The 17,597-nt window shown below is 38.3% G+C and overlaps 1 protein-coding gene across 1 annotated transcript in view; it reads right to left on the bottom strand.

The window, feature by feature from the left end:
* slc25a21 (solute carrier family 25 member 21) overlaps positions 1 to 17,106 on the bottom strand; it is a 132,226-nt gene extending 115,120 nt beyond the window's left edge. Inside the window, exons 1-2 of the mRNA XM_017421471.3 lie at positions 16,983 to 17,106; positions 16,775 to 16,859 (exon numbers count right to left, since the gene is read on the bottom strand). Of these exons, the coding sequence (XP_017276960.1) occupies positions 16,775 to 16,844 (70 nt within the window). The 5' untranslated portion in view covers positions 16,845 to 16,859; positions 16,983 to 17,106. The remainder of the gene's footprint in view (positions 1 to 16,774; positions 16,860 to 16,982) is intronic.
* Between the last annotated feature and the right edge of the window lie 491 nt (positions 17,107 to 17,597).

The following is a 17,597-nucleotide window of genomic DNA, read 5'->3' as shown; positions in this document are numbered from 1 at the left end:
TTTTTGGAAAATATGTAAAAAGAGGCTTCGAAAAAAGAAAACAGGGCGGGGGGGCAGTTCAGGGGACAGAGAGACAGAGAGAAAAGAAACACGTCCGCCTTCCACCAGGAGCAGAAAAAAAGTAAATGATGTTCGGCGCAATCCCGTGCAAGATGCGTTAGCTCTCTGTGTATGTGTTGGGTATGACCCTCAACTAGATCAATATCTGTAAATTTGTTCTAGCCATTTTTGTTTTTGCTAGAGTTAGTTTCCTGCAGCTGCTATCTTGATTTAGATTCAAAGAAATCAATCAGTTGTACATGTACATCCAATGATTGTTTTGTTAAGGGTTCATTAAAATACATCTAGTGGTTCATGAAATATTTTGCTAACAGACAAGTTGGATTGACTCCAACAGTGAATGCTAAAGTATTAATTAAAAATCTAGCCCTTGGGGGGGGTGTTGTGAATGACTCTCAGCTACAAACACACCTAATTTTAGCCCAACATTTATAAAATAACTACATCAGAGTCATCTTTGTGCTTTTAATGTCAGTTGGTTGTGGCAGCCATCTTGAATTGGGTTGACTCCAAAAGGTAATCAGTCAGATGTACATCCAACGATTACTTTCTGCAAAATTTGTTAAAATTATACAGGATATTTTGCTGACAGACACAAACACACACCCACGCAAAAACATGTTTTGCCTTTTGTTGGCTGACAAGAAACAGATTACAGAAATGGAAAAAAAAAAAATTGCTAAAGAAAATTAGCCACTCTGGTGCAGAAATAGGAGTTTAGTTGGAGATTTTTAAAAGAGACGTGATCCTGTTTGTACCACGGAAACAGTCTTTGTGTTCATCTTTCACGACTATAGCCTCTGAGCCTCTGATTACAGAGTGGCCCAGCAAAGAGCTTACACCATTAACCACCTGATAATTTCACCCTCTACTGTCGAACTCCCCCCCCCCCCCGACCTGTTATGGATCTGTCAGGCGGACGCCATGTGAGGTCTCCGTTCTACTCAACGCGTCTCAGTGTGAACTCTTGTTTTAAAAACTTGCACTGACCGCAGAAAATTCTGTGTGTCGCGTCTGAGTCACGACTTGGATCTCAGCGCAGGGGTGAAACGATTTTAGGAATCAATGTGCTGAACGAAAGTTTGGAGGCCTTTCAGTATAAATGAGGACGTCTGCTGGAGATGTTAACATTTCCAGTGATACCTGCAGTAAACTAAACCCAGATGTGAGGGGGATTATCTCATCTTCTGAGGCTTGTATGTCTTGGTTAAGTGACACTGTCGCATTTATATGTAAAAGAATCAGCAAAGTTATCCATCTTAAATTCCACCATCTTCTTATTCATTTAACACTAAAAGTACAGCTGGGAAAAGCCCATATTCTTAATTCAGCAGAGGCAAATTAAACAGCAGCTCTATGGATGGCTCTCTTCTGCCCTCTAGTACTTTAGATTCATTAAATATTTGAAGAAAAGAGTCATGAAGAACGTACATGAAAATAAATCAAGAAAGAAAGAAAATCTGCACAATATTTTTTTATACTGACAGTTAATGCCCCCTTAAACGAAAAATTTGTAAGCAAAAACTGTCTAGATGCCAACCCCATGCATTTGTTTACCTCCGGAAATCGCCAAAGTGACTGAAAATACAAACTTTAACTTACTGGCCTTTTTTGTTTACTTGCACAGACTATAGCCAGCCTAATGTAGGTCAGGACATGACTCAGGCTTCCACGTGGCTTTTGGAGAATTCAGCCAAGTGCTTTGTTTACATTCAGTGCATACCCACATTTCAGAATTGCATATCAGTGTATCTGGAAAACTACTGGAATAAAACCCTCCAAACTGCACCACTTGATATTGTTTATGATGACCTTTGTATCTTTAATTTTATAGTTGGCAATGAGAACCTTAAAAATAAAGTACATAGAAGAGCATTCTCACTTTAAAAACAAACTAAACTAAATTATGGGCTGCAGTAAATTGGTTGTATCAGCTGCTGTTGCAGCCTAAATTTCCTACTTGATTATTGTATGTACAGACATGATTGAAGATATCGTCTGATTAATCGGTCTATCTCCAATTGTAAACTGGTCTTCCTAAGAGGAGTATTTCTCCGCTGCAGCTGCACAAATGTTGACAAGGACCAGAAAGAGAGCTTCCATCAAATCTATTTGAAAGTCTGCACTGGCTCCTGTGGGTTCCAGAACTGATTTTAAGGTTCTTTTATTGGGTTTTAAGGTTGTTTAGTCTCTTGTTAACAGACTTGTGTTTACTTTACATTAGTATCTCATTGGGCTGTGAATGTTGGAGACTAGTTAGTGACTCAAAGTTGTAAGAAAATACACAAGTTTTCAGATGCAGTCTAATTGAGATTGGAATGTTTATCACAAAACAACCAGTGAGCTGTGCGGCCACCTTTAAAAAGGCCAATTTTTTATTTTATTTTTTTTTAAATCACAGCCTATTTCTGTGTGCACCACTTGCAAAACTCTTTTCTAGGCTGCGCACATTATTTAATTGCCAACCTCCACCGACCACCCTGGTAGCCACGCTCAGGTTTATGATTTAATCTACTGAAGTACACTTTAAACATGAAGATACATGGGTTTGAACCTTTTGTAAAATATTACTATTTATCATCTATGAAGTTCTAAAAATAAGACTCATCACGGTGACACGTTCTCTTATTGCAGTCCTCCCCTGAGGACCTGAGAATGGCTGAGAATCTTTTCAAAACTAACCTTTTTTGACATATTTAATCAAATGTAGTAGAATGTTAAATTAAATGTAATCATCTGCGTGTTATTATTTTCCTGTTTGTTTAGTTTCTTTGTACGTGTTTTGCCATCTAACATACAGTACATTGTGCTGTTTTAGCCATTCATATATCGAAAGGTTCAGCTCATTCAGGAGATGGGTATGAGACTTTTGTGTTTTGTAACTTTTGTACTGTTCAAAACATTAAACTTTATTTACATGTGTTTTGCCCCGGAAGTACATTGAGATCTCTTCAGTTCCTTCAAAAACATTGTTCTCTTTGAATACAGCTTCACCATACTTTCTGTATTTCTGTCTTTTTATGCTTTTTCGCTCCTAGCTAGGTTTTTGCTTGTTTTAGCTACCCTTCTGCTACAGTTAGCTTAGTTATTTTTAGGGAAAATAATTTTTCTCTCTTTCTCCTTTTTAATATATTGGTTTAACCAATCTTTAGATTTTAGAAATTGATGATTTCTATATTTTATATTTTTTATACCTACCTTACGTGGGTTCTCAGCGTATTCAGTCCTTTCATGTTACAGTCACCAGTGTTTAATCATACAGCTTACTGCTGTTCTAATACTGTTCTGTATGTGGATTTTGTTTGCTTGTTTGTTGCTTTTCTTTTGTTTGTTTTTCCTTTCCTGTAAAGCAGTTTGTGTGACACACCACCGTATTTATAAAGTTTGATTTGATTTGATCTGACTTTTTAACCAGAATTACAAATCAGGCAAATGTAGAATGTGATGTGATTGTCCTAAGGGATTCAGCTGTCCCAAAAGATGAACATTAACACATGAAATCAATGCCCTCTCGGCTGCTTGCTCTTATTTCAAACAAAGGGGGAACTGGTACCTCTCCTCACTGTTTGTTTTAAACCTTTTCCAGACTCTAACTTTTTGATGTCTGCTTTGATTTCACAGCAGCACTTTTGATTTTTAACTCATAATAAAATGGTAAACAAATTTCAAACATGACCTTTCATTCAGGTTTGTTTCTTATCCTCTGCCAGTGTCCTACTGTCGACATCTCCAGATCAGAAATGAGAAAAGTGTCTTTAAACTTGAGCTTCCCTAATGAAAGCCGTGCCCCAGGACAGGCATTCACATGGCCACCAGGCAAGGAATACAGCACATCCTCTGAGATGACAGAAATTGGCTCATGAGCTCAACAAATTGCATTAGGATTACTGCATTTGCCCAAACGCTGTTCATCTTGATAGAGTTAACCCAAAATGAGTAAGCTGCTCTTCCAGCTCCTGAGCCAAAAGGGGGAGACAGATTTAGAGTTTTTGGCCTGAGCTTACTGTAGAGACCTGTGTTGAAAAATTCCAGCTCATCCAGAAAAATCTCAGAGCAAACACACAAAACATCCACGAATGCACGCACACACACACAGGGACTCAACAGCCATGTAATTCAGGGGTTTCAGTTTGTCTTTTTTTTTCTTTTAGGACAGTACTTATTATGTTTATTTATATTTCTGTGCTTACAGCAGGAGCATGATGGGCTTGTAATTATTGCATCTGAACTCTTGTTTCTGATTCAGTTGAAAAAACATGAGGTTTGTCATGACTTTGACCCTTTTTTTGAGAAGATTTCATGAAACAATACAAATTCCTTGAAGCAATGCATATCGTCCGCTGCCTTATGTTGAGAGCTAACTGAGTTAGTCATTTTGATTGAAGCTTGAAAATAACGTTAAGCACAATGTCAGGCAATATCGATAGATGCCATGATCAGAGTATGAATTAATAACGACATAAATGTGGGTCAGATCTGCAGCGTTTAATCCTTCAGTGAGTTTTTATGTTTTGAGACGAGGCACTGAGTTGGGGGGCGTGGCCAACAGCAGCTAATTTGCATAAAAGTGACGTAGCCCGAAAACCACTCATTTTGAAATGAGCTCAAAACAGGCAGAACTGTGTGATGAACATGTTTTGTACAGCCCACAGACCTATCCTGACTTGTTCAAGGAAGCATAATAGGTCCCCTTTAAAGGTCAGTTGGATGTGGCAGCCATCTTGAATCAGACAGATTCCAAAAGTTAATTAGTTGTAGATGTACATCCAGTGATTATGTCCTGAATGGTTCATTAAAATCTCTCCAGTAGTTTGTGAAATATTTTGCTAACGCTAAAGAAACAAGCAAAAACATTATCGCCTTTGGCTGCAGGTGATAAATATTAAACAGAAGATCAAAAACCGGCGATCTTAAAACAAAATAAAGGGATTAGCAATCCATCCAGTGGTTACCTCCTCCGCAGCAGAAAAAGGTCCACATGTCTGACCTGCTACCAACTGTGGCTACGAGCTACAGGGCAAGAGGTTAAATGCCCAATTCAAAACGTTTCAACACACGTCAAAGTTCATAAGGAACAAAGTGTTAGAGAGTAAACAGAGGGCATGTTGTGGCTCTACGGAGGATAAGTTGAAATTCTTAAAAACAAAGTTTGGTTCTGCTGTTTGGATTCTCTCTAATTTGTTATCATTTAAACAACAATGACTGCAGTAACTGTATAAGAAGCGTATACACATGGATGAAGGGATGACAGCTCGGTTCTTTGGACATGAAGATTGTTTATACTGTAAATACATCACTAAGTTGACGCCTCAAAATTATATATACATATGAAATCCAAATCCATGCAGAATAGAGAGACTCACACACACAAATATATCTGGTTACTTTGATGCTTGTAGATGCATTTCCACCCATAAACATATGTAATTATATCCTTTTTGGCAAATATGTCTCACTCTGACAAGCAAAACAAACAAATACATAAACTTGACTATTCCACGACATGAGGATGAAGCCCACACAGTCATTTTCTTTTGCACGAATACATATTCCAGATGTATGCACTTTGTCTTTTAGCCCCAGTTTCCCTCCCACTTTTATTATTGTTGCCATTAGATCACTCAGAAACTCCGATGCAAAGAAATTGTTGAGTGATCTCAGAGCTTCATTTACATCCGTCTTCCTCGTGGTTTTGCGCGCTAGTTTGTGCTTCCCGGTTCGAAGATAATGACGTGTGCTACTGGAACGAGGAAATTTGAAGTATATGGAAAAAGGTGTAGAGCGGTGGTCTTCAATTTAAATTCAGCAAGGACCGCCTGAAGAATTTTATCTGAATGTTAATTTTGGAAAAGTTCAAAATTATTACCTTTCATTGAAAGGTAATTACACAAGGTTTCTTCACCCGTGTTGTCTTTTCAGCTCTGGACGTCTCCTTTGGCCACCATTGCGCAAAGCAAAAGAGCGGGCCAGACGTAGGAATTACCAGAAATGTTAGAAAAGCCGCACAGCATGAAACCTATCACTGTCAATGCTAGAAAAGCTGTAATGCCTAAAATGAAAGGTCATAAATTGTTAAAAAAGTTGCGTCTTGTAAAATCTATTTCCGTAAATACTGGAAAAGCTGTGCGCCTAAAATAAATTATTGCAAATACAAATGTGCAAGTAATATTATAAATTATATATATTTGCTAACTTCTATGTTGCTGTACGGTTATAATCTCCTTAGTTACCATAACAACATGTTTTTTTAAAGACCTTAAGCATGCACTGTGTCTATGAGACTAATAGGGTTACAGATAAATCAACCACTAAGCCGTGATTAATAAACAAAAATTTCATAATCACCGTTTTATAAATATATGACCACATTCCGCTCATTCGTCTATAACCATCAAAACATGGTTCCTCCACTATTTTTTTGTCTAAAATTCTACACATTCTAGATCCAATTTTTCCATTGATTTTGAACCATTTTTTAGCTGCAAGTACAAATATTTCCTGTAAATTCACATAAAAGCTGGACTAATTATCAGAGTTTGGTTTTGTGCTCGCTCGAAATACTGTGAAAATTAAAGCCCATCCTGGAAGGAATGCATATCGCTCATCCACCTTTCATGCCAGTTTTTGACTAAGATCATCTTATCAGGAGAAATAAGGGATGTCTAAATGTTTTGGACAAACCCTGAAAAAAAAAAGCATTATGCACAAACTTATGATATTAAAATATGTCACGCTCAGAATATGTGTTGTGGATGACTCTCAGCTTCTACCACATCATTTTAGCTCAATATCTGTTAAGTTGACCAAGTTATATTAGTGTTGTCAATTAGCTACAGCGGACATCTTAAATTGAGTTGACACCAAACGGTAATCAGTTGTAGATGTACATCCAGTGAGAGTTTGATTCAAATTTGTCCAGTGGTTCATGAAATATTTTGGTAGCAGGCAGACATTGTCCACCTTTGCCTTCCAGTAGTGGGCGATGAAACACCATCTTTATACAAAAAAATTTAACCAAAAGGAAAAACTTTTTTTTTTAAGTTATGATTTTAACCACAGGGTTTCAAATGTTTTCAATAAAAATTTATTTCCCTGTAAAAATATGTTGTGTTTATCAACAAACCATTTTGATTAAGATAAATATTACTGTATGCTTTAAAGTTGGGCAATCAGTATCCATTGTTGATAAATGATCTGCACTAACATTTTTTGAATTTTCGAAAGGTTTACGAAGTCCTTTATAATGTCTTCTCTTTCACAAAAAAGATGCTGCCACTGGGATTATCATATAATATATTTTATTTTAAAAATCTATGTGAAAAGTACTTTGAATGTTTGAGCAATTTAATTTGTATAAAATAAAATAGAAAATACTGTCTGGAAAAGCTAATATTTTTCCAGATTTCATAATACTAATTTTTACTAATGTCGAATAATCTTTTTAGGGCTGCGTATCAACCCTGTCAATTCTTTAATTTGAGAAAAATAAAACAAAAAAAATATATAATAATGGGATCTGAGTGGTTCATATGGTTTCATCAGCTTTTCCTTAATATTATCCTCAAGTATTGTTGGTCTAAAACACTGCTCCTTCACATGCTGACAGAATCCTGTTAGACTGATCCTAAAATCACAGCTCAGCTAGAAAACCCTAAAACACACATACAGTATCTGTGTGGCACATCAGCCAAAAATATGCCAAGACTCTCCCTAAAAAAGCTGAGCCTGACATATTAGCCTATTTAACTCTTTAAAATACATCATATTAAAAAAAAAAAAAGCAAAAACAAAGCAGGATTACAATAATAAACTGAAGTGGATTCTGTTTGCAGAGAAGAAAAGCACCGCATGTCCTAATTTGTTCAGGACTGTGTGTGACATATGAGCCCTTATCTTAACGACATGACTGATGGATTAAAGGATTTGGAGGTTTTCGGGGGTGGGGTCTGGAGGCGGGAGCGGTTTGCGTTTTAAAAAAGTTCAGGAAAAGACTACAGACGAGCTCTCAGGGGCACGCGGGCGACTAATCTTCAGCAGCTCGAGTCAAAGGAGGCGCGTGAACAGCAGTGACTTCTGAGACATATTTCATGGTGCGTTATTACATTCACTGCAGCTGAAGAGGCCTTAAAATCCACATGTTCAGTGGATTTTAATTAATAATAAGCTAATTGTAAGCATTTGTATGAAAGGGAAACTAATTAAAACATCATGTTTAATAAACACAAAGTATAGCGCAGACATGGACTTTATTTATCCCAGAGGACTTCAAGAAAATATGTAAAGAACAACAAAATTCATTTGTTTTGTAGATTTTTTAAGCTATAAAAGGTACTTCATAAATAAACAGAATTTTTTTTTTTTTAAAGTCTAACACAGCATTTAAAATAAGGCTTGAAGAGCCACCAACATGTAGTGAGGTTCTACTGAAAATGGGACTGAATAAAATATGCACATTTTTATTTGGATGATTTGAGACAGAGGTGGATCATTTTAATACAATCTAATGACTCCTGTTAACACAAAGCGGTTAGACTGCATCTCGTTTGCTGCTTAAATGTGAAAAAACAATAACAAGATATATCTTCTTGTTATTGCTTTTAATGTGTGTATTTCCTTTTCTGCTTCTGTGTTTTTTTTGGTTATTTTAATCATCCACTGTGCCAAGGTTTTATCTATATTGTGTTGTTAAGCACCTTGTAACTATGATTTGAAATGTATTTCTATATCAGAATTTGACTTTTTATGTTAGCTGAACATATTTTTCTGAACACAGACAATAGTTGTTCTTGTTTTTGCGTTGACTGTATTTTGGGGGGGGGCGGTCAGCCAACCCTGCGGCCTGCAAGCAGCTCTGAAAGCAGAGGAACAACTGAGGCTGATCCCCACAGAAAAATGAGTTTTTGCACAACCTATAATGATATTTCAGCTGAGGCTACATCTCATGGTTTCTAGGATAAACGCTCCCTAAATAAAATGCAATAGATGTTTAAATAAAAACATACAATAATAAAATCAGATCATATATGTCACAGTATTTATCAGATCTCTGCCACAGCTGGTGTGTAAATGTGCTTTTTGGTATCAACAACTAACATCATTATTAGATTAAAAGTATATTTAAATGCAGGCACATTAATTTGAGCACCATTAACTTTCTCATTCAGATCATTTCTTGTGACATTTTGATTATTTAGCAGAGTGAGTTCATAAATCTTTCTTGTTCATTTTAGGATTAATTTGTGTCTAATTTTTCCATATTAAATGAAGAGAAAGTTACCCAAAATAAGGCCTGGAATCTATTAATGAGCTCTTTTTTTTTCCTGTCGTGTTATTTAGAAAAGCTGCACTGATGAGAAATCCTGTTCCTGCTGGAGGAAAGATGTGTTGAGAACAAAAAGACACGTGTCCCAGTTAAGTTGTGGCTCATTTTAACCAAGCTCGAATCGGTCTGTCAAGGATGGAGCAAAAATGTAAATGGGTGGTATTTAATGAGAGCCAAAGCACACATGAAATCTGAAATCTGAAGACAGATGAGACCAAAAAAAAAGGATGGGAGGCAGGATTAGTCCCATCCAGAATCAACATTAGACTTCAAACATGAGGTCATCTAAACATCTGTCTACAACATGTCCACCCGGAGTTCTACCAAAGACCCCCCGAAACATGTCCAATTGGTTCTGGAAATAAATATTAGGCCTAATTCAGCTGTGATTGGTGCAGCCACTTGTGAGATGTGGAGAGAAAAATCATCTCTGTTGGCAAAAAAAAAAGCCCCCTCATGTTGTTTAACTCCTATTTATTTATTTTATTTCCCTTCTCCTCTTTTCTTCCTCTCTTTCATTTAGGGTAAGGGGGCTTTATTTGTTCTTTCCTGACTGATTTCAGGTCCCCTGCTTGAAACCAATTTAGTTTAAAGAGAGTTGCGGTGCAGCCGAGCGGGGCTCCGACAGTCTGAAGGGAGAGCTGCGGCAATCAGACGTGGGGCCTCCGTCTCAAGTCGTCACAGTCCATTTGCAGAAGGACGGATCGATTTACTCATGGAGTTTTAAAAAGCATCTAGCGAGGAAATAACAAAGGACTTAGAGAAAACATTACAGCAAAGGACAGCTAACTAGATTGATGAGCTATTTTTAAATTTGCCTCATTCTGCATTCAATCATTGTGACTTTTTATTTATTTTTAATTATTCTGCTTCTCTTTTTTTTAATTTGTTGGTTTTACTTTTATTCTTTTTTTAATTTTTAATTTTTGAGACGAGCTGCAGAACACTTCTGCACCAATTTCCATGCATCACAAAGTAAGTGACCCTATAATGCTAAAAAGCTGCACCATCCTAAATCTTACTGTAGGGAGCTATTGCCCCCTGGTGGATAGATTATAAAATTGAGATGGATTTATTCCTCACTGAACAAGTCTGAACGAAAACAAGACTTAAACATTTAGTAAAGTTTTACACGATTGGGTCAAATATTTGTTTAAATACACAAGCGAAGGCACAGAGGTAATGGGTTATTACATGGATTTTTTAAATAGTAAAATCTGCTGTTTCTTTAGATACAAGATGATCAGATTCATTAATAATTAAAGGCTTAGCATTCCTTGAAGGAATGCATATCACCTGGTGCCTTTCATGCTAAAGTTTCAAACTAAAACCATCTTATGATAAGAAGGGACAGAGTCATGGTTGTTATGGTCAAAACCATATAGACTGTTACTACCATGTTTATGTTGAGTAAGGTTGATTAGCAGTGGCAGTCATCTTGAATTGGTAACTCTAAAGGGGAATCAGTCGTAAGTGTACATCCAATAATTACTTTCTGAAAGTTTGAAATTTGTCCAGTGGTTCATGAGATATTTTGCTAACAGGCAGACAAACAAACACACGTAGAGAAACACTGATATTTATTGCTCTTTTGCCTTTGGCAAAGGCAATAAATGTACAAAAATATTTTGTTTTGTGACACAATATTAGATATATTTTTAGCTTACTATCACAACAGTGTTTCCCAGCCTTTGGTTAGTTTAAATAAATCAGTGGAGCTGGGGACATCAGCCTTTAAACACCTTTTAACTGCAGTAACATGAATTTACAGAGCAGCAAATGCAGCTTTCTTCACCTCCATTTAGCACAAGCCCTGGAACCGGGACGCACATAAATTATGTGTCTCCATCCTTGTTAAGAGGGAATGAAGAGAGAAAAGGCAGCTGAGGTTGGGAGGTGACAGTGTGGAGGAACACTGAGCTCTTTCTGCTCAGGACGCAGCCTCTGTCTCCAGCCTGCCCCCTCTCTGTCCTGGTGAGGACAGATGAGATGAGGACACACCACAGAGACTTGTGATGTGATAACAGTGTGGGATTGTAAGCGTCATAAATAAGCACAACAAGTATCTGACAACCCATAATTCACAAACATGAGCTCGCTTTATTACCGACAGCCACTAAAGGAAAAGCGGCCACATGTGTGTGTGCATGTGTTCGTTCATCTGTCTGTTGGCAAGAATATCTCATAAACCAGTGGACATCATTAGATGTACATCTACTGATTAACTTTTGAATTCAGTCATATTCAATATGGCTGCCACAGCAAAGAGGCTTTAGCAAGAACAAAACTGGCTATATCTCAGTCAATTTTACAGGTACAGGTTTAAAGGTACCCGGCAAGAAGCGAAAATCGAAATATAAAACCCTCATTCAGTCACATTTTCGCTGGCTACTTTTCAGTGATCGACCAAAATTAATTTTCAGGGATTAAAGTTATTCATCACAACAACAGATTTCTGTCATCTGTAAAAATGAGGAAGAAAAAGATGCAGGGATTAAACTGATGCTGCTTTCAACAAATAATGCAAACCAGAGAAAAGGTTTTAGCCAATCAGAGCAGAGCAGGGTGAATCTGGGTGCAAGCATTGTTGCCAACTTAGAGACTTTGCGGATATATTTAGCAAGTTTTCAGACCCCTTGAAAGACTTTTTTTTTTAAAAGCGACTAGCAACTTTTTCTGGTGTTTTTGGACACATTTGAACACTGACGTGAAAGCAAGTATCATTCTTTCCAACGAGCAGCGGGTGCTGCAGTGAACCCTCCTCCATCCTACAGTGCTCACAGGAGCTCAGTCCTTCTGCAGCGTCCCTCAGGAGAGGTTCACCCCACCGAACCCAGAGCCTAAATAATTTGCTAAGTGCAACCACCACGCAATTCATGGCAGGATTCTTCATTTTCTTTCGACTGTTCCCTTTTCAGGGGTCGCCACAGAGAGTCCTCCTCCTCCATCTAACTCTGTCCTCTGCATCCTCTGTCCTCACTCCAACTCCCTCCATGTCCTCTCTAACTGCATCCATACAGCTGCATCTCTAACATCCTTCTACCAATACACCCACTGTCCCTCCTCTGCACATGTCCAAACCATCTCAGTCTGGCCTCTCTAACTTTATCTCCCAGTCCTTCAACCTGTGCTGGACCTCTGATGACCTCATTCCTAATCCTGTCCATCCTTGTCCCTCCCAAGGAGAACCTGAACATCTTCAGCTCTGCCATTTCAAGTTCTGTCTCCTGTCTTTTTGTGAGTCCCACTGTCTCAAAACCGTACAACATAGCTGCTGTCACCACTGTCTGTAAACCTTTCCTTAGACCTTTGCTGCCACCCTATTGCTACAGATTACTTCTGAAACTTTTCTCCATCCACTCCATCATGTCTGGACTCTCTGCTTCACCTCTTTCCCACACTCCCCGTTTTCCTGGACAGTGGACGCTAAGAACTTGACGTCCTGCACCTTTGTGACCTCTGCTCCTTGCAGTGTCACTGTTCCATCTACCTCCCTCTCATTCACACATGTATTCTGTCTTGCTACCCTTGTCTTTCAAGTGCATACCTCCACCTCTCCAAGTTCTCTTCCACCTGTTCCCTGTTCTCACCACAGATCACAATGTCATCTGCAAACATCATAGTCCACGGGGGATTCCTGCCTGACCTCATCTGTCAGTCTGCCCATCACCAGAGCAAACAAGAAGGGGCTCAGAGCCGATCCTTGATGTGTCCCACCTCCACTTTGAAGCTAGCTGTCACTCCTACAGTGCATCTCATCACTGTCCTGCTGTCCTCATACATGTCCTGTACCAGTTTAACATACTTCTCTGCTACTCCAGATGTCCTCATACAACACCACAGCTCCTCCCTCTGCACCCTGTTGTATGCCTTTTCTAAATCCACAAAAACACAATGAAGTTCTTTCTGACCCTCTCTGTACTTCTCCATCACATCCTCAAAGCAAAGACGATGTCTGTGGGACTGTTCTTGGCATAAAATCATACTGCTGCTCACAAATAGTCACCTTTTGTCTAAGTCTACTTTGCACAACTTTCTCACAGATCATCATCATGTGGCTCATCAGCTTAATTCTCCTGTAATTCTCCTTGCTACAACTCTACATCACCCCTGTGCTTAATGATTGGCACCAGCACACTTCTCCTCCGTTCCTCTGGCTTTTTACTAACTCAGTCAAAAATCTCACTCTCCTAGTCATTTCCTCTAAAATATCACTTAAACATCAAATCTCATTTAGAATAAAAACAAACAAACAATACAAACATTTCAAATTTAAGCAGAATTTAAAAATAGACTTGTATAAACGGAGTGCATTAAAATGTTTACTAACCTCTGAAATTTCCATGTAATTTTTACTGTGTTTAGCTAATTTCTGAAAATAAAAATGAGAGAATATATACATATATGAACTTATGTGGACAGAGTGATAAAACCCACACTTCAGTGTCAATCAACATGCCAAAAAAGCCCGTAAACAGTAGCCAACATGAGGAAAGAGTTTTGTGGTCCCTACAGTAAACAGATGTCAGCTCGTTCGCTCAGAGCTGACATTGTGTAAAAACAATCTGTTCTTGTTCCCCGATCCTAATTCCTACATGCATGGAAAAAGACACACCTTTGTTTTGTGTGAGTGTGTGTGTGTGTTGTACTTTCTATGAGAGACAGCAAAATTGACACTTTAGTCCTCAAACCAACAGCAACAGCAGAGAGTAGAGTAATATCATTTTCATTATGAATGAAAGTAGAATTCATGCTAGACATGATCTGTTAGTGCAAAGATCATGTGCTGGGGATGACTCTCAGCTACTACCACACCAATTTCCAGGTCCCTTGCTAGGTTTCATTAACTGTGGCAGCCATATTAAATCAGGTTGACTCTAGTTGCTGTTGTTAACTCAATGATTTTTTTTTTCAAAGTTTAATTTAAGTTTGTTTATTGATTTTTGAGCTATTTTGCCAACAGCACAGACAAACAAACGCACACACCCAGGTGCAGACAAAAACATTATCACCTGCTTTTCCCTCTTTGCAGCAGGTGAGCATTGAGATATAATAAGACAAGCTGATTCAAACTGAAAGTACTTCTGGCACAATGAGAGTGCCTCCACATGCTCCCCTCAGCAAGGGTCACCACAGCAAGTGAACCCGCACGAGAGATTTGGAAACTATTTTAAGCTTGATGCCTTTCCTGATGCAACCTGGCCTTGAACCTGCAGCCTCGGGAGTACAAGACCACGGCACTGACCACCGAGCTACCTCCACATTAAAAAGTATAAAACATTTTGACAATAGACAGTTCTTACTAAATGACCACATTTCTTCTCTGCACCTTCTTGCATCACTTTCACTTCATAAGTGCAATCACCACTGCTGTGTGAATATAAATTATTCTGGCAGACAGATTACTCAAACACAAGAACCAACCAGTAACATCTCATACTAAACACATTTCAGTTTTAGAGTCTGTACAACAGCATCCATTTGTTCATGTGTTTGCTACAACACAGACAGATATAGTTGTTGTGAAGATTTAACAGAATAATGAGCAGTGGAGACTTCATATATCTCACCTGAATAGCTGTAATAGACAATTAAACAATGCAAACTCTAAGTCACCACATGTCCAGCCCTTCTCTCTACATACCTGTTTACATTTTATAACAACATTTATTGTGCGCAGGTGAAGAAGATAATGTTTTTGCCGGTTTCTGTTTGTTTGTCTGTAGCATTAGCAAAAAAATATTTTGAACCAGTGCATGCATTTGAAGGAAACTTAAGGAGAGTAATCATTTCATGAACACCTACAACTGATTAACTTTTAGAGTCAACCATGCTCAAGCCTGACTTTAGAAAACAAGAATGGGATAACATCTTAGGTAAATTTACAGATATTGAGCTGAAATTTGGTGTGGTAGTAGTTGGGTGTAATTCACAACACGTACTTTGAATGTCTTTGCTAAAGACCTCTGCATTATTTGTTAGAGTCAACTCTTTTTGTCTGTTAGCAAAATAACTCTGACAGATTTCAATGAAACTCACAGAAAGTAATTACTGGCTGCACATCTCCAGCTAATTAACTTTTGGAGTGAACCTTTTTCAAGACAGTAGTCACAGCTAATGGACCGTAACCTACACAAAAATGGCTATATCTCAATCAGCTTTTCAGATAGAGATAAATTTTGGTGTGGTAGTATTTTACAACACTCCAAGCACTAATAGATCACATAAGATCAAACAAAATATTGTTCCACTCAAGACTGAGCATAATGTCATTTTCAAGGTTTGACAAAAACAATTAGAACTTTATCATTTTTCAACCTAGCATGTGCTGAAAAGAATGTTTGGCTTTTAGTTATAAGGAGCATCTGGCTGAATCAAATGCAAACCTAACAGGATGGTTCCGCAGTCATGTCTACTGACTGACTGCTTTTCAATGTTTTTAAACCATTTTATAAAACACCCCAAATTCTTGTGACTTCCGCAAGACATCCACCTCCATGGAAGCAATTCAAATACAGACAATAGGTGCTATCTCAGCAGTTAACGAATACCTTTAGTCATTTACAGTTTTACTTTGCCGCGGGTCAAACTGTCAACTTGTCAAGTTGTACATTATTCACTCTGATGCTGATAGTGTAATCATGGAACCGTGAGAAGGTTAAATTATTGCAGCAGAGTCAAGAGGATTCCCTCCACCTCACTTTCTGGTTGGGCACAGTGCCTCTTTGGTTAGAGTAGTGCTGCCCTACTTGAAATGACAGCATCATATCTTCACAGTTGGTAATGATTTTAATAGTTTCAAATTAAAACTGAACTAATTTTACTGTTAAGCGATGCATGGGTTGTCGCCAACTAAAAACAACTGCACATTTGTTAAAAGATTAAACAAGATTTGTAACCAACGTAACGCTTCCCTTATCGACATAAATCTTTGCGAAATATTTAGAATCAGACAATATCATCCTGACTACATGCAGTTTAAATTTGTCCTCCGTGGAGGACACTTGTAAACCTGAATATCTCCTATCCACTGCATATTACTAATTTCTTTAGGAGCGTACGTTGCACGTGTACGCATGCGCCAAACTGCGTAAACTGCGTAACGCATGCGTCGTTGCGTCTATTAAACAGCTGTGTGGATCTATCTTGGACTAAGATATTTTGACTCAAACAACTTCCACCAAATACGTAACTATTGTTTTACATTGGATGTTGCACGCATGTGCAAGTACAACCATAAACATGTTCACTTTTAATTTTACTATTTTCACGAGGAATTCGATGAAACTGGCACCGCTACGTTTTCTTCCAGTGGTTATCACGGAGCTACACCCGCTATTGCGTAACTTTACTGGCATACCAATGATGGAACTGGAACAATATGTCACTTACCAGCGGATCCACCGGCAATAATCTGATGAGAAGCTTCCCGGAGCACGCTTCGTGGCTTCGCGGTTGTCATTCTTACACAGGTGTCCTAAACAAAACAAACCCGTGGGGGGGGGGAGAAGCTGAAACGAACTCTGCTTTAAAGTTTACTGAGATTATAAATGTTTACTACAACCTCATTAGAACAGCGGCGTGTTTCAGCGACACAGACCTGCTCGTTCTGCTGCGACGCGGTTTGGTTGTGTGTTGTGTCGCGAGCTTAAAGTTTGCGCTGTCTGCACGCGCGGCAGAGAGCAGCTGTGATATCTCTCCGTGTGCTACATGCTAAGCTAGGCTAACACAGTCAGACTGCAGCGCTGAAGCTCTGCTTCAAACGTGCTCTGACATGGCCTCGCAACGAACAGTGAGATGTCTTCATGTTTTATTCAGGGCACAAATAAACTTTGACTCTTTATTAGAGGCAGAAAATCAACTAATGAGCCTAGAAATGTTGTTAATAACTTAAAATTTTTAGCATCATGTACTGTAGCTCTCAGCAAATCTACATTATCTGCTCTTTAAAAGTAGAGTTTCCTTTGACAGACACTAAATGTCAACGTTTACATTTATAGTAGTAGAAATGGCAACAACAGCACACTGAAACAGGATAAATTAAAACCCTAGCATTTCTTGAAGGAATGCATCTCGCCCTTTCATGCAAGAGTTTTAGACTAAGCTCATCATTTGTTGTCAACTATATCAGGTTTTTTTGCACGATCTCGCAAGAATGTGTTGTGAATGACGCTCAGCTACTACCACACCAAATCTTAGGTCAATATCTGTAAAA

Source organism: Kryptolebias marmoratus, linkage group LG10 (genome assembly GCF_001649575.2).
Source record: "Kryptolebias marmoratus isolate JLee-2015 linkage group LG10, ASM164957v2, whole genome shotgun sequence".
Classification (NCBI taxonomy): Eukaryota; Metazoa; Chordata; class Actinopteri; order Cyprinodontiformes; family Rivulidae; genus Kryptolebias; species Kryptolebias marmoratus.
This window is presented reverse-complemented; position numbering and strand designations above follow the sequence as displayed.